Genomic DNA, 22,378 nt, shown 5'->3' on the forward strand with positions numbered 1-22,378 from the left:
AGTTCTGAGTTGTTGATGAACACCGGATAAAGTCCGGCCCAATAAGCAGTATAAGCAGTACTAAGCACGTACCTGCACAAGTATCCCAGGTACTCATACCAGGTATTACATGTACTCATAAAATAGAACAAATATAGGATACAAAAACACCCTATTACCCAGATCGATCATCAAGCACTTCTCAACCACAACCCCGGAGCAAGTACATAGGCAGATACAACAAGAATAAGTCTATAAGAATGATACTACATATGGGACCTAGTAACTAGAAGTACTCTTACACATTACATCCTAATCACTAAATAAATGTTATCAAGAAGCAGCACATGGAAAATATCAAAACCAATATATTGATCGTCACCTATATGTTACATGACCAAGGCCTGATGGCAGTTGCATTACGCCCTCTCTGCTACAGGCCTGTCTTGCACGAGGACTTCAAGCCTAGGCATACTTACTGGGTTCTATATACCCAGTTGTCCATCATTATGTACCAAACAGCTTAGTCGTGATGCGTGATGAGGTCATCTAACTCCGTTTATAGAAGCTCAGATGTACAACCTGGACCAGGCTTCACGGCATATCTCCTTCCTCTTGGTAGCAGCTAAAGAGTCGATACTGATGAGACACACGCTACTGATGCCGGAATGAGAAGTAACTTACTCATATGCCCCTTCGGACAGATGTAGCGTTTAGTGCTACTATCATGGCTTAGTATTGTAGCAGTGCGACTGTTGCAACTCCCTGGTGTCATGGTAGGCGAAATTTCGCAAACATCCAGGAAGAGGAATGCTTCGCGCATGTCTTACGCCGCGCACAAATGGGGCGCGAGTTCATGCTCTCCGTTGCCGAGCCTCAACCCTTGTGGCCATATCGCTTCTCCATCATCTTCTTGTAGTGACCCTTCTTGCCACTTGCCTTGACACTTTGAATCTCACCATACTTGTTCTTGAACTTGCGAGTGATATCCTCAGTTTCCAGGACCTCTTCAAGCAGAGTACGCTTCCGTTCCTTCTTGGTTAATCTAGCGTTGAAGAAATCGGTCGGGCCCTCTACTATGGTTCCCACTGAGGAGAACTCAGGTACCAGGGCCCTCGCAGTGTCTTTGCGGTAGAATCGCTTCGAGTCTAGTACGTCGCGCATGCGTAGTAATTGCAGGTCCTTCTTGAGTTCGGGGGTGAGATCTGTACGCGGTAGATTGAACCACGAGGCACCGGCATCTGTCTTGACAGCCTGGGAATTGGTTAGCAGGATAGCCTACGAAGAAGCCAAACGAGAGAGACCAATAGAGGAAAAGTCAGAGTAACTATGATAATTGATCTATCATTCTGGTGCAGCTATGTTACCCATAACGGGAACATTGGCCGCTTCAATAAAATTGGAATTAAATTTCATCATGAAGGTGGGTGCCGGGAACAAACTTGTACAGGGCAAAAGGAAAGCATGAACTGACGTACCATTTCCTGTTTTGATTTTCGAACTTCTGGCACCCTCACCGACAGCTTTTCCTTTTCAGATTTGCTATTGTTCTTGGAGGGGCCTAAAGTGGCCGAGACATTTTGCTTAGAAGCTTTTACAATGCTAGACTTGGAGGGAGCAGCGACAACCTTGCTATCATTTCCCTGTTCTTGTTGCTTGGCTTGCAATCTTAATTCAGCTTCCTTGAGGAGTTGTTCAATCTGGTCGTCTGACAGATTTTCTGCGGCCATTGTGTCGGCCATGATAGGCAGCCACACGATTTGTTGGCAGTCTCGAGGGGCTTGAGAGTTGAAGAGATTAGAATTATCTGGGGCTGTCGAAGAAAAAAAAAAACTTGAGCCTACAAAATTTCTTTTGAACAGCCTTAACATTATTGAGCCTAGTCGATAGTAGTTAGGTCGTGGCTTGAATGAAGTTGTGTGGCTTTCTACTAGGATAAATTTCAAAGTTATCGATAAGACATGCGGTCGCTTCGAGTTGTATGTAAATCCTTGATAGCCCACTTCTAGGTAACTATTGAAGTCGCTGAAGTCGCTGAAGTCGAGGGTCGCTGATGCCCAACCATATTGCCAGCGCATTGATTTCCATCGAGGCTGCCCAGTCTCAACGGCCAGCCCTACATCCTACAACGTAAAAATGCATCGAAGATCTGAGCACTTCTAGAAAATCGGTTCTCGTTATTACCCAATCCCGACCAACGCATACATAGAGCTAAATAAATAATCCTGAGTTGTTAATGATCAGATCATTGAACTACCTACGTACTTATACATACATACCTACTAGGTAGCATACATATATGTTCATGCAATACTATTAAAACGTATGCTGCATAAATTGAACAACTACAGCAGCAAGCAGGAAGCAGTCAGTCATAAGGATAATCATCCAATTTTATTTTTTTTCCTTTTTCCTTCTTCTTTTTTTTCTTTCTATTCCTTTTCATTAATGAGCCATCTCGTCAGTTTGAAAAAGGATATCAAGCAAGGATTAGTACCTACCTACAGTACCTTACCTATTTTACTAGGTGAATAAATACATAGCACCATCTTACCTAAGTAAGTGGGCATCTCGGAGCGAGCCGCCAGACAAGAAAGAAGGTAAGCAAACCTTTCGATTAAGAAACTACCCTTAGGTAAAAAAAGAAAAAAAGAAAGGAAAGAAGAAGGCAACAGTAAACGGACGAATAATATTAATGAGCATATGGTACATTTCTTAGTAGATCGAATCATAATACCTTGATCAAATCCTCGAACCTAAAATCACACATCACAAACAAGCATAGCCCAAACAACCTTTTTTTTTTTCTTTTTTTTTTCTTTTTTTGTTATTTTCATCTAAAAAAATAAGTTCAAGAACAATCGTCCAATCAACCTCGACTCTCCCGAGAGCTCGTCACTTCCCGCCCCCAGCCACCTTGAACTTGTCCTCGGGCCAATCAATCTCGCCAATCCGAGCTCGACTCAAATACTAACTGGTTCAAAAAAGCTCTTTTGTTACATCACCACGCGCACCAAGAAAGCTTCGACCCCGGCCTGTGTAAACAATACAATACAAACAGTTCAATTATTCGATTTTTAATTCTCCGCCCTCGGGAAGTCTGTCTAGTGTCTACATACAACAGCACAGCACAGCACAGCACAGCACAGCACAGCACAGCACAGTATCCTTACTCAGTCATACCTACAAACGAGGATACCCGGCAAACGATAGAAAGGGAAGAAAAAAGAAGAGAAGAAAAGAAACGAAGAAAAGAAAAGAAGAAGATTGAAAATATTCTCTAGAGGTTAACAGCTTCAAGTTGGTGTCGTGTGCAGGTACAGGTGCAGTGCAGTAACCTAGTGCATTGCAATACCATCGCGCAAAGAAAGCCTTGTCGTTTGCCTACCAGCTGTACCAGCTATACCAGCCATACCAGCTTTAGTCAAGGACAATACGAGTTGTGTTTGTTTTGCGCAGCTTTTGAAATACTCGGTGCTTCTCCGCTTGCGCACTTTAAGCTTGTAGGACTGTTCCGTGCGCAATTCCCTTCAAATCAATCGAAAAAAATCATGGATCAGTCCTCGTCGAATCACCCGCAGTCCTCGCGAGGAGGTGCAGCGGCTGGAGTGTATGATATAGCACACGGGGGACATTATGGTAAGTACAGCTACCTTGCTACCTTTTGATTGCATTCTCTCATCTTGTTGCGAGTTGCCTTCTTTCGTGCGACGTCGCTAATCATCTCTGCTTCTAGGTGCCAGTGCAGCTGTGAGTCCCACCATTCTCGCTCTCTTCCCCCCCCCCCTCTCTCCCGTATCCCTCTTCTCTTTTCCCCTTTCCCCTCTCTTTCCCTTTCTATTCTACTCTACTCTACTCTAATCTGTTTTTCTCTCATGTCATCAAGTTCCCATCCCATCCGGCTATCTCTACCTAGCTAAACTAACACAATATCCTCTATCTAGCTTGCAAATTCCGGCTTCGCACCCGCCGAGCTCTACACAGGACCTTGGGCCAACGTACATCAAGGTCTACATGGCCAATACAAAGATATCCTGACGACCTACTGGCAAAACACCATCAACCATCTTGAATCAGACCAACATGATTACAAACTACATCAACTGCCCCTCGCCCGAATTAAGAAGGTCATGAAGGCGGATCCAGAGGTAAAAATGATTTCGGCTGAAGCACCAATTCTATTCGCCAAGGGCTGCGATATATTCATCACCGAGTTGACCATGCGCGCCTGGATCCACGCCGAGGAGAACAAACGCCGGACCTTACAGCGTTCTGACATCGCCTCGGCCCTCGCCAAGAGCGACATGTTCGATTTCCTCATCGACATCGTCCCGCGCGAAGAGGCGAGCCATGCCAAGCGCACGAACCCCGCCCAATCGCAGGCAGCCCAAGGCGGCGTGCCTCCCGCCGCAGCCGGTAACCAAATGCCCGGAGCGCACGGCATGCCCGGCGCCAACCACATGGGCCCAGGCGACTACGGCATGGGCGGCCACGCCATGGGTGGCGACCAGGAATACCGTGGCCCGCCCATGTACAACCAGGTGCAGGCAGGGCCCGGCGGCCCCTACAGCCAGCAACCCCCGCAGGCCATGTACGGCGACATGGAAGGTATGTATGGTTATCCGGGTATGCCTCAGCAGCAGTAGGATGGCCTGAGGCACGTGGATAATAACGAAGACCCCCACCAAGCGGGGGGCAAGCCGGAAAATACAACATCAACCTCAGCTCCCGTGGAACAGGAAGAAGGTGCCTAGCTAGGCACCTTGCCTAACCCAGAAGCTGGTTGGTTGGTTGTACAGCCCCCCCTGATGCGCCCACGCCAGGACCGCGACGGATTTTGCTAGATAGAGTACTAGGAAGGAAAGAGGTGGACGGACTACGGACTTTTTAACTTGATGAATCCCATCAGGATAAGAGTCGGGTGATTTTTTTTATGCGAGTTTATTTTTGTTTTTTTGTTTTCTTTTTTTATCGGGAGTCTTTCTTTTTATTACTCAAATCCGGTATGCTGCAAGGTGGGAGGGAGGAAGGGAGGAAGGGAGGGAGGAAGAACGACGGTCTTGAAACGAAGTTTACGAAATCCGATACTACACAAGTAATACCTACGTCCAAACACGGGTGGTTATTACATCGACAGATACACACAAACACACAGGGAGGCAGGAAGTGGAAATGGAGAGGCAGACACGCAGACACGCAGACACTCACAGACAACATTTGAAGACAGAACAGTACATTCCAGAGAGAGCTGGTACTTCCGTGCATATTACGAGGCGATACATTGTCCTTATTCTTTTGCTAGTTTGGCGTAGGAGGGGTTTCTAAGGTCGAGCTCCAGGTTTTTACTACTACCGCTATTATTTTCATGCGGATACAAATGGTGATATGAATGCAATTGAACCTCTTTCTCTTCTTTTTTAGATGACCTTGGCTTCTCTATGTGCCTGCTCGTGGCATGCATGAATATGGCTTATACAAGTTGAGCGCTGCCCTGATTAGGTAGGCATGTAGATAGATAACCTTGCCTTGTCTTCTCTTGCATGCTTAAGCATCTGCTTTATTTAGTTCCAAAGCGTGATGAGAGGTTCGAGGAGAAGTTGGCGAATCGCTGCGCAGTCTGGCCTGGACTCAAGATATGTGAAGTAAGCCTAGAATAGATGGGTCAGTATATGTTGGGTCGGCCCCCTTGAAGGTTGAAGGCGTATGTAGCTCGAAGGGGCGGTACTCACTTTTCTAACAAGATAGGACCATTCAAAGCATCTACGCGCCCGTACTTCTTGTTCCTGGTAGAAATGTCGAAGAATTCGTCCGAGTTATCCGACTGCAGAAGCTGGATGGTCTGTTCCAGCTCGTCCAAGTTGGACCGGAGCATAAAGCCATTCTCAAGGCCGTCGACGAAGTGAGTCAGATGCTGGACATCCATCGAAAGCGCCGCAACGCCGTTCGGGTTGATTTTCTTGACGTCCGGTGACAGCGGGAGGGCCTGCAATTCATCTATCAGTCTCACGTCTTGGAGCTGCTCTAGGAGATACTAACGAGGATCTTGTTTGCCGCGTGGCTGAGCGCGTCAAAGTAAATAAGTTCCTTAATTTCTCTTGGTAGGCCTAGTAGCGTCGAGTTCATAATGTTCGACAGATACCTGGTCAATGTCTGCATGTAGTTGCTCGGTTCCGTGGGACGGCTGTATGCAATCCAATCGTACTCTGCCGTCTCGACAAGGTCATCGATTTTGGAGTTCACAAGCTCAAAAATGCGTTTTTCCGCCGTCTTTTTATGATCCCTAAACTGTTCCGTGGCAGCCAAAGTTAAAGGTCCGCCTGCAGACGCCGATGACCGCGCTCGAATAAGCAGCTGCTCCAATTCCTGACAGGCAATCTCGAAATGCTCGAGATTGATCAAAATCTGGACTATTTGGCCCAGATATTGCGAACTTAATCTCTCGACCAGGGACTGGCACACTTTTGTGGTGAGGAGTTCATCAAGAGACTGGTGGCACAGGTTAGCAACAAGATGAGAGAGTGTGGATATTTGAGGCGTACTTTGCGTAATGTATCATCAATCTTATTAGGATGTTGAAAATGGTCATCTGAGAAAAAGTAGAACTGGTTGAGGAAGTTCCTGATATCGATGCAACACAGTGGATACATCTGCGAGAAGGGCAAAACACAGGGGAAACTAAAGACAGTTAGATAGGTATTGTCATAAGAAGTATCATCGAGGCTTACGTGAGCTCTTCAATAGGTTTCTCAGGGGCAAACCAGCTAACGTTAGCCACCTTCTCATATTCTTCTCTTGTGTTGATAGCCATTGGCATATAATCATCAGTCGAAACGATCTAGTAAAAGAGTCAGCGATGGTATTTTCCTCACAATAATTGCCAGACAGAACCTCTTGGAAGTCATCGCTGAACCTCCTCTTCAGTAGATCAGCGTATCTATCGAAAAGATCGACCAGAAACTCATCTAGTCTTGACACGGAATATCCCCATCCCTAAAAGAAACATGTTAGAAAGTCACTAGCTCACCAGGTTCCCGTGCTAGGCTACTTACCTCCATTGTCAGAATGAAGAGATCAACTCGCCCCTTGACATTTAAGAGAATTTGGGCATCGTTTATGTCAGTTAGCGCTTTCGACGTCAGGGATATCGCAGCAGAGCACATCGAATCCCACAGCTCCTCAACCTAGAAACATTCAGTCTCTTTACTCAGTGGAATGGCGGATACTACTCACATCTATAGCTGTACGTAGTTGAGGAGCTTGCCGCATTGTCGCCTTTTCGATAATCGCAAACCCGGCAATGCCCTCCAACAAGCTACTCAATGAAGAAGATTCGTCATCAGTCGTAAGGCTCACGGAAATCGGTATCAGAAGTTCTTTTTGCCGTCTTCTGGTTGCAGCATATTCGGATCGAAACCTATCAGTTTTCCCGAGGGCATCATGTATGTGTAAAGCTTCGAATAGAGGCGAAAAATCGACCTGTCTCAAATTAGTACAAATGGCATCTTCAAGCCCATTAGGGGGCGGGGGTATCAAAGTGGCACCTTTAACTCTTCGTTGTCTAGCACGTCAAATTCCTCACTCTCGTCGAATACCAGCTCGATCGCAGAGTTTAGTTTGAAATGGTTTAGAAACTCATCCTTCTCTGACCTCTCTCGTTGCCGTGTACGGCGCATCTCAGTGTGGTAGAATGCCACCTCGCCAAGAAATTGGGACGTCTCTCTAATACGGAATAACCATGTGTTGAGATCTGTCATGACCGCTTCGGATATAGTCTTCTGGGAGGCAGGAATGGACTTCTGTATTAGGTTGGCGAGTTGGTGCTGGGTTGCATAATTATTCTGTATTATCGGAACCAGGAACTCGTTCTGAAGATCTTCGAGAGACTTGAGGGCAGCGTAGTACTTCTTTTTCCGGATCAATTCGTGGGCGTTGTTGACTGCGTGCAGGATCTTCGAAGACTCCTTCAACGCATCGGATACTTCGGAAATATTCTCTCGAACAGCTTTCGTATTGACCAATGCTTGCTTCTGCTCTGCCAACTTCTCGGTACTGGCTTGAATGGACTGATTCAACTCGAGGATATCCGCAGTCAGAGCGACCGTCCGCTCGCGGACATTTTGGAGGTGATTGACAGAACCGAGGAATTCCTCGTGCTTCGTTAAGCCTATCCTCTCAATTTCTGACTCTCGATCGTCGGCATATTGCGATAAGTTTTGTGTGAGAGCGGCAGCTCGATTAGTTGCTGTCGCATCTTTTAAGACTGGTATTAACTGATCGAGGAATTCGGCATCTGAGGTTGATAGGATTATCTGATGGACTGCGGTGCCATAATCGTCGTAGTTCTGGACCCTTCGTGCCATCATGATGGTGGACGTTGAAGTAGGTGCATCACAATGCGACAGGGAGCGTTGGACAGGAGATGTTTATGGATAAAGCCTATTCGAAGTAAAGCAATTCCTCATCATTCAGCTTCAATGTTTATAATTACAGGCCAAATGATGAAGTTTAGTATCAATTAGGTCTATATGGAGTTTCGTTAGTTGAAGGTTCGACGTTATTAGGTAATATCTAGGTAGAGAATAAAAGAATGCTTATGCCACTGTGCAGTATCGATGCTTCCAACAAGGCGACGACGACTCACGTATCAGGATCGCGGCTGCGTACGTGCATACCTACTAGGTACATCCCTAGACCCAGCACTCTCAGCGCTGTAATGTACTAGGTAACGTACTTGAGTGCTACGTAGATAGATACCTGGGTACCTACTAGGTATACCCCCCAAACAGAGAACCTTATTGAAGATCTCCAACGGCAGAAAGATCCACCACCAGCGCTGCAGGGATATGCATGGTATTAGTAAATCTGTGGCTTATATCTGTGGCGCAGAACTACATACGTACTTAGCTAAAAGTATTCATTATTATTTCAACGAAGGAGTTTCTTTTCTTTTTCGCCATATAGAAAGGGAATATCACTTAAGACTACTTGCTCGATATGTGCTGCGGACTAGCCTAACACCTTCAGTCTATAAATCTATCTGGACTAGTAGGTACCATCAATGTCGGTGCAACTTCACTCGTCCAGAAGATTCCAAGAGAGTGCATCCAGATGTGCTTGCTTGCTGTAAGCTCTTTTTATCAATGTTTGAAGCATTAACATAACGGTAGTTTCTCGTCAAAACCATAATAATTTATATTATTCACTTGAATTGACTTGTATCCGACATGCTTAGGAGCCTAGATACCTAGAATGAGTAGAACATGTATTGCACGTGCTTCAGATGGCATGATTGGCTTCTAACCTAGGGATTGGGAGTCAATCGATGAGATCAGATGAGTCCTGCTTTGTACATTTATAGGTAGTACATAGTGCATAGTAATCTCGATACCTAATCACGGGAAGTACTACATAACAATACTGGGTATCCTTGCTTCCAGCAATGACGAGTGGTCTGGTCTAGTTCTATATAAGTCCATGATATTTTGGCAGTCTCTCATCGACTAAGGGTTCGCCCGTCATAACTAATAGGTATCTTAGATATAGCCACATATGAGGCAAGGTGTTCTGAACTCCTAATACATCCATGGATCACTACAAAATATTCTCAAGAAGGCAAATTAAAACCACCAAGAAATTTACTGCAGTCCTTATTCTTAGCCAAGTTTATCTAGAATAATTCTAGCCCAACAACTCAACCTACTCGTGGTTTGTTTAGAGCCTCCTGTATGGAGAAACGTACGTATAGATTCTCTTTGAAAAAATCTTCATCAGTCATATCATACTGTATCGACAGTGCCTAGTTTAGGCCAATTATCCATACATGGCCATGTTCCATGAGTGTCCGAACGGGTATTTGCCTAACCCCTATTTTAGATGATTCATGTTTAGATAAATATCCACACAAACTAGAATAATAACTAGAATAACAGACGACCTATTAGATAGATAGCTCCAGTGGTTATTATACATTTCACCCCCTTTTTAATAAAAACAATCATCTAATACAGTAAATACTTAGGGTGGCTCTTGGACAAAAGGGGTCATATATGCGTTTAGAAGAAAGAAAATCATACTTATGACAACAGTGCTATCAGCCCCAAATCTGATTACAGGCTTAACCTGCTCAAAAAAAAAAGTGGCATCTCCATGGGTCATGGGTGTTGAAAATGTTCCTTGGGGTAGCTCCCGGGTTATACTAGCAATCATCGCCAATTTAGACCTTGTTGGGTGATACACCTGATCCCATTTCAGATGATCCATTCACCCCCAGCTAAACCCAGACCGGTTGAATTTGAGTACCTCTTTCCTTAGTGGGGGACGAGGCCAGCCAGGAAGGAAAAAAAAAACTAATAAGCTACTGGGGAAAGTGCAAACAATGAAAGTACATGTGCAGCACTGCAGCTGTATTCAATTGTTATGGTCATTGCCTGTGTATAATTAGTAGTCGATTGCTCTGTCCAACAGTACAACTAGCCACATGTATAGTGTGCTATATGTGTACTTGGTAGGTCCTGCCATATTCTTACCAAAGTATGATGTCCATATGCCACTCTTGAAACGAGCTCTTTCCATATTTATGTCAATGTAGTCATCCTTGCCTTCCTTATGAAGCTTCTTGTATGCACAGTAATGTAGAATTGGCCCGGTTTTCTTGTCCTGGCTCTTCTCAATTTTTAGTATTTAATCCTGCTGATCTTTGGCCCATCTTCTTCAACTACAACATCCAACCTTACTTACATATCTCAATCCTCAACTCTCACTCTATCTGTCTCCAGCCTTGGACCATTGTCACGTCTTGGGGTTGGTCTGGATTTCATTTTCTAGCACCATTTCATTCCCTAACTTCTTGTCATTGGGGTGAGGTGGCCTTGGAGCAACTTTGAAATCACATTCAAGCACCCTTCTTGAGCCAAACTGATATTCCAAGGGTCACTAAGTTCCCATATTTTCCAACCTCTTTTGTCCTTACGTGAACACGATATCACAGAATTTCTCTGTAAGTTCAAGTGGCATTGTCTTTATAATAATGGACTAACCTCCTCATCTAGCTATTTTGTGTTCACTTACCCAGTCTAAGTAATCCTCCATTCCGTCTCATACAAGTTTACAGTGTATGATTCGGAATTCAAGCCATAGATTAATCTAGGAGCCTATATTCCTCCAAGATCCTCCACAGAGACATATCAGGACGCAAATCATCTCTTACCTACCTACCTACCTACCTACCTATCTACTTACCTAGGTACCTACTCAACTATCACATACCTTTGTACTCTGTACAGTTACGAAAAACTTCAGTAAGTGCCTACCTGCATATCTAGTACCATCGTCCTGAACTGGCACCTGCCACTTCCTGTGTATTACTCTGAGTATCACCTTCCTATCAACCCTCTGAAAACGACTCGAAATCGACTCGAGGTCGATTCATCTCCCACACAGTATTAAAGGCAGTATTTTCATTTGAATCCCTCCCTCCTTCCTTCCTTCATACTTCTCTCTACTCCTCACACACTTAACCTTTCCTCCATCTACTACACATTCAAGTTGTCTCTCCTTCCATTTCCCTCCATGATCTTCAACTCCATTTCCCAGCACCTCGTTTAGGTTGTAAAGAATCCCACTACCAATCCAAGTTTGGTCTTACCTTTAGACAGGCCAACTGTTTCCTAACTGAGTATTAGAATAGGAGACAGCCCCGAGATTCACAGAACCATCGTGAGGAAACACTCCCCTCCATCCAAGAAAAAGATTACAAGAGATAGGAATCCATTTGGTATGTTGTTTTTCATATGTTATTTTTCCCTTGAGTTGCTAGCTTTGTATCGCGCCTCCCAGCCCTGGGGTACTCATGCTTGATTGAGTATTCTTCTTAGTCTTCTTCCAGCACTACTAAATCCCAATCCCAATTCCGAAGACTCCTACCTCAACGCGAAACTTCATATTCTTTACCATGTTTTCCTGCTCTAGTCGTTATCGAACAGCACTCGCATAATCTGTTCCCTATCACACTTATAATGCCCATCCCTTCTCTCTACAGTTTCATGATTCCCATAGTCAGGTCATTCATTGACCCAGACCATTCTAAAGCCATTCTACACAGTACCCTCATTGAGACTTATGGAACATGATCCGCTAACTGTACGCAAGGCCGTGCGATTTAGTTGTTCTATAGAATATAACTCTAGGTATTCAGTACCTGATAAACGACAAGACAGGTAAGCCATACCCTATCCCTATCTTTAGAATTATTCGTAAATGGGCTCATGTATTCATATGCAACCACCCTCTCATTCACCACATCATCTATAATCACTAACATCGGATCTAAAGACTACCTAGGTAATGAAGTCTTATTTATAAGGCATTACTCTTCATCAATTGCCATAAATGTCACACGACTCAGCAAACAAGATGAACATTCAGCAGGCCCCAGAGGGTCATTTTAACCCGGCCTCTCCTCATTCGTCGAGCGGAGGTGCCGATTCATACAAAGGCACTCCTGATACTCGATTGACCACTTTCTCTCCAGAAGATGGATCTGTTCGTTCCATGAAGATGTTGGGATCTCTCACAGCTGGTGCTCGCGAAGCTGGTCCCATCACTTACCCTTCGAGTGCACCCCAGACTCTCGAGAAGTCCAATGTCTTCTATCGTACCAACCTCCACATGGACAAGGACCCATTCATCTCTCCATCCGATCCCGGTTTCAAACCTGGTCAGAAGCTGTCCCCTACGGCATCAGTCTTCTCTCCTCTCCCTTCGTCCTTGGTTGTTCGTAGTTCAGGCTCGGCATCCGAGCCTAAGCGAGGACCCGACGTTTTCTCAGAGGGCTTAGGTCAGAACTATGGCCAGAACTCAGAACAGTCTTCACCTCGAGCTGGTATCACCCACTCTGAGTTTGTTCATGACCAACTAAGCACCGACTCTGGGCTCTCACGATGCCTCATTGTATCCGCCAAGGATGGTGGTAGAGTGACCGTAGCTGCTTTAGAGATCTACCTATCAGTAAGATCTATTACTATTAGCACGTTTGTGTACATCAACTAATTGTATCGTATCTAGGAACTACAGCAGGTTGGTATTTCAATCCAGGGAAGTAAGCAGGCCTATGACTGCGCCGGCCAGGTGTTCGCTCGCTTCTCCAATATCCGTGCCGCCTGTAGCGTTTTCTCAAATCTTCGGATGGGAGGTCGCGATTGGCTTGTTCGTTCAATCAGTCCTCGAGAGTTCTCTATGGTTGTAGAGCCAGGCTCAGGTCTTGTTACTGCGCATGAAGGCCAGCTCTATATCAGTGTGTTTCTACATCCTACCCGAGCCTCGAACGAAACACACCAGCTCGAGAGCTTTGTGAAGAGAGTTCTCCAGACCGAGGGTGACTTATTCGCCTTTAAACTCCGAGATGGTGTAGAGGGAAGCATTTTGAGCGCCGTTGTTGAGTACTGTGATAACGACATGTCATTACGCGCTGTGACTCGGTTTCAAAACCTCGTCATTGATGTGAGCATCCAAAGCTGACAGTTTAAGGTATATTCAAGTAACTGACATGTTCATCATAGGGATTGCAATTTTGCGCTACATTGTACCGGCCGGACTTGATCCAAGGCGCGTCTGGTGGATTGTTCAATCCGACTCGAACTGGACCGATTCCAGCTGATTTGGACACCGGCTTCCGACACATGTCTCTTGGACGACAACAGTCGGTTGTCTCGTCCTCGGCTGATACCATATTCACCCCACAAGCCCGATCGCCTGCCTCTGCGAGCAGCTTTCCAATGCAGCCTTCTTATGGAATGGTACCTATGATATACCATAGTTTACCAATCAGTCCTTCGTATGTAGTCGACCAAATCCCCTCTCGAAGTGCCAGTAGCATGTTATCATCAAACAACTATTCTCTGGTGAGCCCTATGACGCCTCAAAGAGGTTCGTTCATGTCTACGGATCTCACGACTCCCCGTCAGTTTCAGCATTATGGTCGCCCAGACAATCGTCGACAGAATGCCATGAGAGTCTCTCGATCACCTTATTACAATGCTGCCAACCATCATAACCACGTCGATGTTGGCCGCATTCGAGAAGGCACTGACGTGCGCACGACGGTAAGTTGCATATGATTAATGTGCTCATGAGCAAGAACTAACCCTCATAGATCATGTTACGCAACATTCCTAACAAGGTCGATCAAGCTCTGCTGAAGAGAATTGTCGACGAGTCTAGCTGGGGTAAATATGACTTCATGTACCTACGCATCGATTTCGCCAATGACTGCAAGTAAGTACGTCCGCTACACGGTGGATGAGTTTGTCATTGATTAGATTCTTAGTGTCGGTTACGCTTTCATCAACTTTGTCGACGTAAGTCTCTCACCCCCAACTTCCTTATATATATTATCAGTGTTGCTAATCTACTCTTTCAGCCACTCGACATCATCGATGTAAGCTGTCTTCCATGCAAACAACAAAGGGCTATATTGACATATTTTAGTTTGTGAATGCTCGGGGAAACCAACGCTGGAACTGCTTCAAGAGCGACAAAGTTGCAGAAATTTCCTACGCAAGTAAGTCCATTGTACAATTGACCCATCGTGTTTATCAGGTTCTGACCAAAGCCTAGCCATCCAAGGCAAAGACTGTCTTGTCCAGAAGTTCCGCAATAGCTCGGTGATGCTTGAGGCCCCTCATTATCGACCCAAAGTAAGTTATTTTGTTGGATAACGTTATTTGACAGTAATTGACACATTTTATTCATCTAGCTCTTTTATACCCTCAATGGCCCACGCGCTGATTTAGCCGGCCAAGAAGAGCCCTTCCCCGAGCCTGACAATCAGTCGAAGATGAAGAGAAGCTGTGAGAATGCCGAGCATGTTGGTATGTTGAACTTATACCGTGACTTGTTCCAAGAGTGAAGTTGCTGACTATATCTGGACAGGCCTTTTCACTCCGAACGCAGGCCAGCATTTCCGCGACGAGCAGCGACGACGCCGCTCTCAATTCGACCGTGGAAACCCGCGACTCGAGGAATACGATTACGATGCAGCCCTTCCTCAACTACCCTTTTACTAGTCGTCGTAGGCATGGAATGCTTCTGTGGCCGTCTTATGGATGACGTCCCACTACTTCCCCTCCCACCGACTCACCCCTAAATTCATGATATTTCTCAACAGCACCCAAGATAGTGTATGAATGAACTTTCAAAGGGGTTCATCGCATTTACAACATTGATTGCGTCTACGACCAGGTCAAAAGTCAAAGCCCTTATCATGGAAATCAACAAATATCAGGAGGACTATCTATATTAAACCATACTGCTACGAATCTTAGCTCCTGGTGGATCTCACCAACAAACATAGGGGAATCACCTTATCACCCCTCCATCGATGTCACAGTTGTCGCAGATTGTCCTACTATATAGGTCTGAACTTCTAAGTTACCTATCTGCGAGCAAAGTCGAATTATGGGTTTCATCATTTCTACAGTGGATTTCGATGAGAGCCATAACATATGGCACTGCAATTAGAACAAATCTAGGTGCTAGGCTGAGGTGGACGCCTGAGTTTTTTCTTCCCTGCACGTTTTTCGTTTCTTTTTTCTCTTTACGTCTTTTCGTTTCTTTTCATTTCCTCACATTTCCTTTCTAAGAAATCACACCAAGTATAACAATCCTCGTTCATGAAATCGCAATGATCAGGCAACACCCTTGCGTTCTGGCATTTGGTGTTCTCGACATTTTCCGCTTTGCGCTCCCAGTCAACATTGGGCGAGGATAGATCGGCTTCTCAAGCCGGCCCAAACCACTCGGTAAATTAAGTTGTGGTTCTCGCCATAATTTGGGTTGGGTTGGCTGCCAAATGGTTCTTCTGGTGGGTAGGCAGGCTATTATTGGCAGGGCTAGAACAACATGGCTTTAGACATAGATAAAATACTACGATTGTCTTTATAACGATCAAATCCCCCCATCCTGCCCCGTGATTCTTAGAAGACTCTAAATGTTAGGTATTAACAAATTATCGAATCACTTGTAGGCACTTTGACTTTGAAACATGACTTCATAATTCATAACTAATAGGCTGGAGCCTAAGAACATTACATACGTTAATCTGGATCTTCTGGCAAAGCAGGTAGGGGCTTCCGCGCGGATGTCATATGCGGCAAAGCCGGCCTACTCGACAAAGACATGTGTTCCGGATCGACAGTCTCTAACGATGGCGTCAGTTGTCTCTCCGACCGCCTATCTAGCAAGTCCAGGTAACTGGATGCGCCATTCTGACGTGACCCTTCGCTGTCATCGGCGTAGTAGCCCCCCTCTCTCTCGCCATTACCGTTTTCGTTTCCGTGTCCGTCGGTGCCACCGTTCCTACGCAAGATAGGCGTCAAAGCGGGTTCAGAATCATAGCCTATGTCGACGCTTGACGGTGTCGGGGCGTGGTAGTAGTCTACGGCGTTGGCGGAGGGGGGCTCGGTTGAGGCCCTGCTGGGCGATGGACGACGGTGGCCGTCTACGTCATCGGGTTCGTCGTCGTCCCGGTCCCGGGAGGAGCGGCGAGGTCGGTGGCGGAGGGAGGAGGGGGTGGAGGAGGGGGAATTGGGGGTCTGCTCGAGGTCAAGGTTTCGGCGCAGGTGGGCTTGATGCTGCTGCTGTTGCGGCGGGGTGTCGCCGCGGATGGGGCTAGCGTCGGCGTCCTCGACGGAGAGGAGGGGGTTGCTGGCGTCACGGTGGCGGGGGCCTTTCATGGAGGCGGCTCTTGGGGTGGAGGGGAAGATGGGCGACGCGAGGCCGTTGAAGAACTGGGAGGGGTAGTAGGCGGACTCGGTGAAGCCCATGCCCATGCCGACGCCACCGCCGACGCCACCTGGGCCGCTGCCGCGGGAGAAGATGACGAGGATGAGGCAGCCGAGGAGGAGCAGGGACTGGAAGATGGCCATGCGTTTCTGGAAGATGACCTCGTCGGCGAGGACGCCGAGGCGGGAGCTCAGGGCGACGATCTCGCGCTCCGACTGCTCGCGCTGCGTCTCGAGGGCGATGATGGTCGACTGCCAGATCTGGTCGTACTGCGTGCGTACCTCGCGCAGCTCGCCGAGCACCGTCTTGTTAAGTGTATCGAGGAACAGGTCCACCTTGGCTACCTGCCGCCTCTCGAGCCTGGCCAGAGCTTCCTGGAGGAACTTGGACTGCGACTCGATGTATTGCAGAGACAGGGTGGTGTTGGACTCGAGCGCCTGGATGCGTTTGGTTATACTCTTGAAGAAGGATTCTTGCACCGTGGGACCCGAGGCGGCTGAGGAGGTTGTGGATGATGTCTTGTTGTTGCGGGGCGTCGTGGGAGAGCCCGAGGGCTGGTTCTTGGAGATGACTGAAGACCTTGAAGAGGGTGGTTTAAGAGATGTGGAGGCAGTGGTCTTTCCCTTGGAAGACGTCTGCACGCTGGGGGAGGATACGGTTGTGGTAGTTGTTGATGAGGCTCCAGCAACAGATACGGAATCTGGAGAGGGCGTCACAATGGAGTCGGACTCTGTTGAATTGGCGATAGCCGTGGTGGGTGAGGTGTCACTAGACGCAGTAGAAGAAGCAGGCCTGGCTGTCTCTGTAGTTATCTGACTGGTTGACGACGGCGTCGTTGTAGCCCCCGATGAAGATGTACTCGAGTTGGCCGAGTTTGTCTGCTCGAAGGTCCCCATAGGCTGGGAGTTGGGTACTGCTGTATTTTGGCTGCGTTCTTGGCTAGGCTGTGATGTAGCTTCAGCTGCTTCCATCGTTCCGCAGGTCAAGTCAAAGGGGTAACTGTGGCGGAAATATGATTCTTTCCAGAAAGGTACCCATTCGCTCTGTTCCAAGACAGCTGCCGTTTGATTCTCAATCCGGGGAGACTCAGCAGCAACGACCACCTCCTCAGGCGGATGGTCCTCGACTACTTCTACTGTTTCCGTTTCTTCGGGAAATTCAGGGGCAGTCTTGCTAGATTCGTCTTCATTTTCCAGGTCGGCAGGATCGGCTTCTTTCCACGAGTCGAGCATACGGGTGCCGTGTACTCGTAACAAGGACATGGGGCAATAATATTCATTTCCATAGTGGCTCAGGATCTCAATCCGTATATACCTAGCCCATATTTGGGGGTTCTGGACAAGAAAGGGCTGGATATCTCTGGAATTGCGGGCCTGGAAGGTGCCTAATATTTTCCATTTTTCTAACTTGACGGGATAGCGATCGCTTACACTTACCCGGAAGTGGCGTATCATGCTGGAGAAGAACTCGAAATTGGCTAGCACGACAGTATCGACAAGAATATCGTCGCTCAGTTCGACGACGACGAACTTGTTTTGCATAGAGCACTCAAGGAGCATATACGAGTCCTTGTTCTCGACGAGGATAGCCTTGGGGTTCTTGGCACCAGGGCTAGCTTTCTTGACGGTTGCGCCAGCGTCAAACGAGGCATACGAAAATCTCTCTTTGCACGTGGTTCCAGCATCCTTACTACGGTAACCCTGAGCTAATCCCTCGTCATAGGTTACCTTTTCTACCTGTCCTTCTTTCCCCTTCTCTTTCTGCGATGGTTTCGTGGACGATGCGATCTCGGAAATCCTATCGGAGTATGCGTCAAAGTCGAGCGACACTTCGCCTTCGTCGCCGAAGCTGTCAAAGTCGTCGGCGGGGTATGGATCGCCTCGCGCATCCTTGGTCCTCCGGTTTCTAGGCTCTAACTCGTCTTGGCCGGACTTGGCAAGCATCATGCGCTTCCATTCCTCGAAGGACATGAAAGCGCCTGTGCTGAGGTCATTTCCGTCGGCGTCGAGATCATTGTTTTCGATATTGCCATTGCCATTGCTATTGCTATCGCTGCCGCTACCGCTACCGCTGCTGCTGCTGCTTCTATCACTACTGCCGCTATCTTTGATACCGTCGGTACTACTAGGGCTACTAGGGGTAGAGTCGGCAACGGTGGAGGAAGAGGTGATGGTAACGCTAATAGACTCTGGAGTCGAGAAAGTCGTGGGAGCAGAGGTGAGGCACTGTTGAGGTAATGTGTGGGTGATGTAGTTGATGGTTCTAAATTCGCAGGTGGGTTCGACGGAGGGTATACTGGACGGTGATTTTATAGTATCGTCGGTCGTTGTTGTTAAAGGACTTGGGTCGGCCTGGGCTTGACCTTGACCTTGACCTTGTCTCTGGCCTTGGCCCAATGCATAGCTAACGAAAAGCAGCAAATGCAAAGGGGAAAGGATCACACTGGGCCTTTTCTTCGAAGAGAGCCACATTGCAAATGCGGTAAGGTCTCGTGTCGAACAAACAAGCAATCCATAGGAGAATGGGAGTATATGTATTAGGTAGATGGTTACTATGTAGTATGTAAATTAATAGTAGGGTAGTTATGGATAGGTACATCAAAATGTATGCAGAAAGGAACTTCAAATGAGAACGAACTAAAGTTGTAGATCAGCGGCTGATTACATTAGTACAATGTATGTATGTAACTTAGGTAACTACTACATGTAGGTACATGACACATGTACACATGGCATTTTGTATCTACATATGTATCCATGCTTTATACGTGCATGTATTCAGGTCCACTCATATGTATGACTCTAATTACATCAAACGCGCAGGTTACAATGTAACTACATAAGTTAACTATTCTTATTTTTTCGTAATCTGAATCGGCACTAAACCAAAATGGATGTCATTGACAACAACATGGCCCAAGCGCTTATTTCCTAATTCGGACAGAATTAGACTTCACTTTGGAATTAATTATGACATTTTCAGTGAAATTACCTAAGATACCTAGGATATCAGGTTGCACATGTAATAGGGTACTACTAGTACATATTGTATTTTATTATATTTTAGGTTAACCTGCGCATTTGCAATTTTCAACCTAGCAACGCCGTTCATTGGCTACCTAGGTAGGTAAATATTTAATTCACAGTGTCAGTTGTACTCAAGATCATGATATAACGGCGATGTGATTGGCCGCTCACCTAGGTAACCCTAAGGATCGCATATAGAAAATCTACCATCGCCGTTGTTCCCATTGCGTTCCTGATATATAAGGCACGCAAGGCATTCTGGAAAACTATATAAACTCGCAGCCCTCCTGGTGATTCTTACACTTCTTTCCTTTTTATTTATTTACTTATTTTACCCTTCATCGCCGTCCACTCATTAATACCGATTAATACATCTCTTCCACATCACTCACTACGTTCATACCTTTACACATCTATACATTCATCCAATATTATTGATCGTCAAGTATCATACACACCAATTGACACATTCACATTCCCTGACATTAACCTACACTCTCTTTAAAAATACCCCGTCACTACCACTCATCGACGACACCAACACGCCTTGTTCAAGCAACATAGACACAACCTCCTTATCCATCCCCAAGAAACAAACATACAAAACGCCTCATCAACATTACCAACACCTTGTATTACCAAGGCCTTCTTACACTACCAAAATCTAACAACATGGCCGGCCTATCTACTGAGCTGGCATACAGATATGTCCAGCTATATCAATATCTGATGCCTAAAATGACCAATCAATCCGCTCCATCCCCTCGCCTCTCTATCCTCGACTTGCCGCTAGAACTGGTTTGGCATATCATCCACTTCTTGGATCCGGCAGAGATAACAACATTCTCTATCACCTGCAAGGCGGCTCTCAAAATAGCTCGCAGCACCAGGTACGGGTTGATAGGCGCCTCTGTATTGCAGAGACCTCTACAGGCCGGTGTCGAGTCAACAGTGATGCGACAATTGAGAGTCAAGTTTCTGCATGGACTCATACAGGACAAAAAGAGTGCTTTCTTTTGTCCTAACTGTGCCAAAGTTCACAGTTACCAGTCTCTAGTTTGCAAAGGGCAAGCGGTATTCATATTTAATCGATCGCTAGCCCTTACCCAGCCAAGCACGGCATCAAAACATCGAGCGACGCTCATACAAGGCATTATGACTTTTGGTCCTTTCTGGCCAGAGTATGCTTTTACCTATGAGGATGCCCGTCAAGCCCTTTCAAAGATAAAGCGCAGTCAAGCCGTCTCACACCTCCCGCGATTCGCGATATCAACCAACTGGAAACTCTCGAAGCTGGGCACTCATTGTACCAACCCAGACGCTATATGCGGGTACGTCAAGCTAGACACCGAAGCGATGGTAACAGAAGGCCGACTAATCCAGCACACGACCCATCGAGTCTTGCTGAATGAAGACGCCGTGGTCCCCTTCTTCAAAGCTAGCAAACTAACGAAGCGGGGACCTTTCTTCAAAGGGTGCTGCCACGAGATCGACATAAACCTCTTATTTTACCCCCCTCTGAATCAACTGGTTTGGTCCTTTCTCGACCAGCTAAATGAACAAACAGATGGGTACGAGGTGGCCGACCATCTCTCCCCCATGGCTCTCCGGAAGGCTTCCTTCATCCTCGAGAGCGCCAGGCTCGAGGGCTGGGATATGCAGGAGATGAATATTAATCCTTACATACTCGCCGGCTGCAGCGGCTGCTGGACCGAAACAGCCATTACGATACACAACCACCGACAGAGCGGAATCGAGATTGTATTTGATGTCTTCCAGTGCCTCTTCGACGGAGAGAAGCCACATGGAAAACATTGGCAACACAGCTGGGGCGGCAACCTAAAGATGGAATTCCAAGACGCGGCATCACGTCGCTTGGAGCACGGTCAAGTCCACCCTGCCGCCTTCCGCACCCCTCCTGGGAAAAGTCTCCAACGACACCACTCAGCGCCCAGTCGCAAAGACATAGAGGCCCTGAAACGAAGGCCGGAGAATGCCCCACCCAACCCGTTGACGACAGTCAGCACATAGAGGAATGCGGACGTCCGAGGGTGCCTTGTCCTTCTGAACCTCATACCTACCAGGTGTATTGGGGGAAAACGAGAGCTTTGTGTACACAACACGGAAAATCCGCAAAAGTCGTGGAGTTGTGCCGCACACACCATGGCCTTTTTCTATCACGAAAAAGACAACGCCAACACTGGCCATGGTGTCTGTGATTACATAGGAACAATGATACGACATGCAGATCGGCGGACAACCACACACACAACACACAACACACCATAACACACACTCAAAGGGAAGGAGATATAAACTGCTTCAACTTACTTCGGACGTATATTCTCTGCTGGATGATCGGGGTGGTCTCTTCCACGGGGACCACCGTCCCATCACGTTCGTTCTGGGAAAAGTCTTCCACTCCAGTTCTACTTTACCCTCTTTTATGCTCTGTGTGCAAATAGAGACCCGGATGATATCGTCATCATGGCGTGTGCGCGTGTGTGCGGTCTTGGACAATTGGGCACGTCCAGATCACCAGAGACGTCCGCCTCGAGCGACAAAAGCCTTCTAGCAAGCGATGGAGGAATCAC

The 22,378-nt window shown here is 46.8% G+C and overlaps 6 protein-coding genes across 6 annotated transcripts; 3 read left to right on the forward strand and 3 right to left on the reverse strand.

Moving 5' to 3' along the window:
• Window positions 1-171: 171 nt before the first annotated feature.
• Window positions 172-1,819, reverse strand: GGS25DRAFT_477165 (Fcf2-domain-containing protein). The gene is made up of 3 exons (XM_049259828.1): window positions 1,458-1,819; window positions 664-1,233; window positions 172-604 (listed from the first exon to the last, which is right to left on the reverse strand). Exons 1-2 carry the CDS (start codon window positions 1,719-1,721, stop codon window positions 856-858), a joined length of 642 nt encoding a protein of 213 aa, XP_049120372.1. The 5' UTR covers window positions 1,722-1,819; the 3' UTR covers window positions 172-604; window positions 664-855.
• A 1,313-nt stretch (window positions 1,820-3,132) lies between these two features.
• GGS25DRAFT_136457 (histone-fold-containing protein) lies at window positions 3,133-4,786 on the forward strand. Its single transcript, XM_049256275.1, has 3 exons — window positions 3,133-3,618; window positions 3,716-3,729; window positions 3,924-4,786. The coding sequence occupies exons 1-3, from the start codon at window positions 3,531-3,533 to the stop codon at window positions 4,623-4,625; spliced, it is 804 nt and encodes a 267-aa protein (XP_049120373.1). The 5' UTR covers window positions 3,133-3,530; the 3' UTR covers window positions 4,626-4,786.
• Window positions 4,787-5,536: 750 nt separating this feature from the next.
• GGS25DRAFT_518497 (exocyst complex subunit Sec15-like protein) lies at window positions 5,537-8,339 on the reverse strand (the record flags this gene model as incomplete). The annotated part of the gene is made up of 9 exons (XM_049263552.1): window positions 5,537-5,627; window positions 5,709-5,962; window positions 6,016-6,465; window positions 6,519-6,654; window positions 6,705-6,814; window positions 6,868-6,969; window positions 7,029-7,160; window positions 7,210-7,455; window positions 7,521-8,339. 9 exons carry the CDS (start codon window positions 8,337-8,339, stop codon window positions 5,537-5,539), a joined length of 2,340 nt encoding a protein of 779 aa, XP_049120374.1.
• Window positions 8,340-12,390: 4,051 nt separating this feature from the next.
• On the forward strand, window positions 12,391-15,041 carry GGS25DRAFT_518498 (RNA recognition motif 2-domain-containing protein; the record flags this gene model as incomplete). The annotated part of the gene is made up of 10 exons (XM_049263553.1): window positions 12,391-12,984; window positions 13,042-13,476; window positions 13,536-14,078; window positions 14,129-14,250; window positions 14,303-14,333; window positions 14,396-14,413; window positions 14,464-14,536; window positions 14,593-14,672; window positions 14,732-14,846; window positions 14,908-15,041. 10 exons carry the CDS (start codon window positions 12,391-12,393, stop codon window positions 15,039-15,041), a joined length of 2,145 nt encoding a protein of 714 aa, XP_049120375.1.
• A 935-nt stretch (window positions 15,042-15,976) lies between these two features.
• On the reverse strand, window positions 15,977-19,472 carry GGS25DRAFT_477178 (uncharacterized protein). Its single transcript, XM_049259829.1, has one exon. The coding sequence runs from the start codon at window positions 19,227-19,229 to the stop codon at window positions 16,071-16,073; it is 3,159 nt and encodes a 1,052-aa protein (XP_049120376.1). The 5' UTR covers window positions 19,230-19,472; the 3' UTR covers window positions 15,977-16,070.
• A 984-nt stretch (window positions 19,473-20,456) lies between these two features.
• Window positions 20,457-21,815, forward strand: GGS25DRAFT_529362 (uncharacterized protein; the record flags this gene model as incomplete). Its single annotated transcript, XM_049265277.1, has 1 exon — window positions 20,457-21,815. One exon carries the CDS (start codon window positions 20,457-20,459, stop codon window positions 21,813-21,815), a length of 1,359 nt encoding a protein of 452 aa, XP_049120377.1.
• Window positions 21,816-22,378: the final 563 nt, after the last annotated feature.

Source organism: Hypoxylon fragiforme (genome assembly GCF_022984875.1).
Source record: "Hypoxylon fragiforme strain CBS 206.31 chromosome Unknown GGS25scaffold_2, whole genome shotgun sequence".
NCBI lineage: Eukaryota > Fungi > Ascomycota > Sordariomycetes > Xylariales > Hypoxylaceae > Hypoxylon > Hypoxylon fragiforme.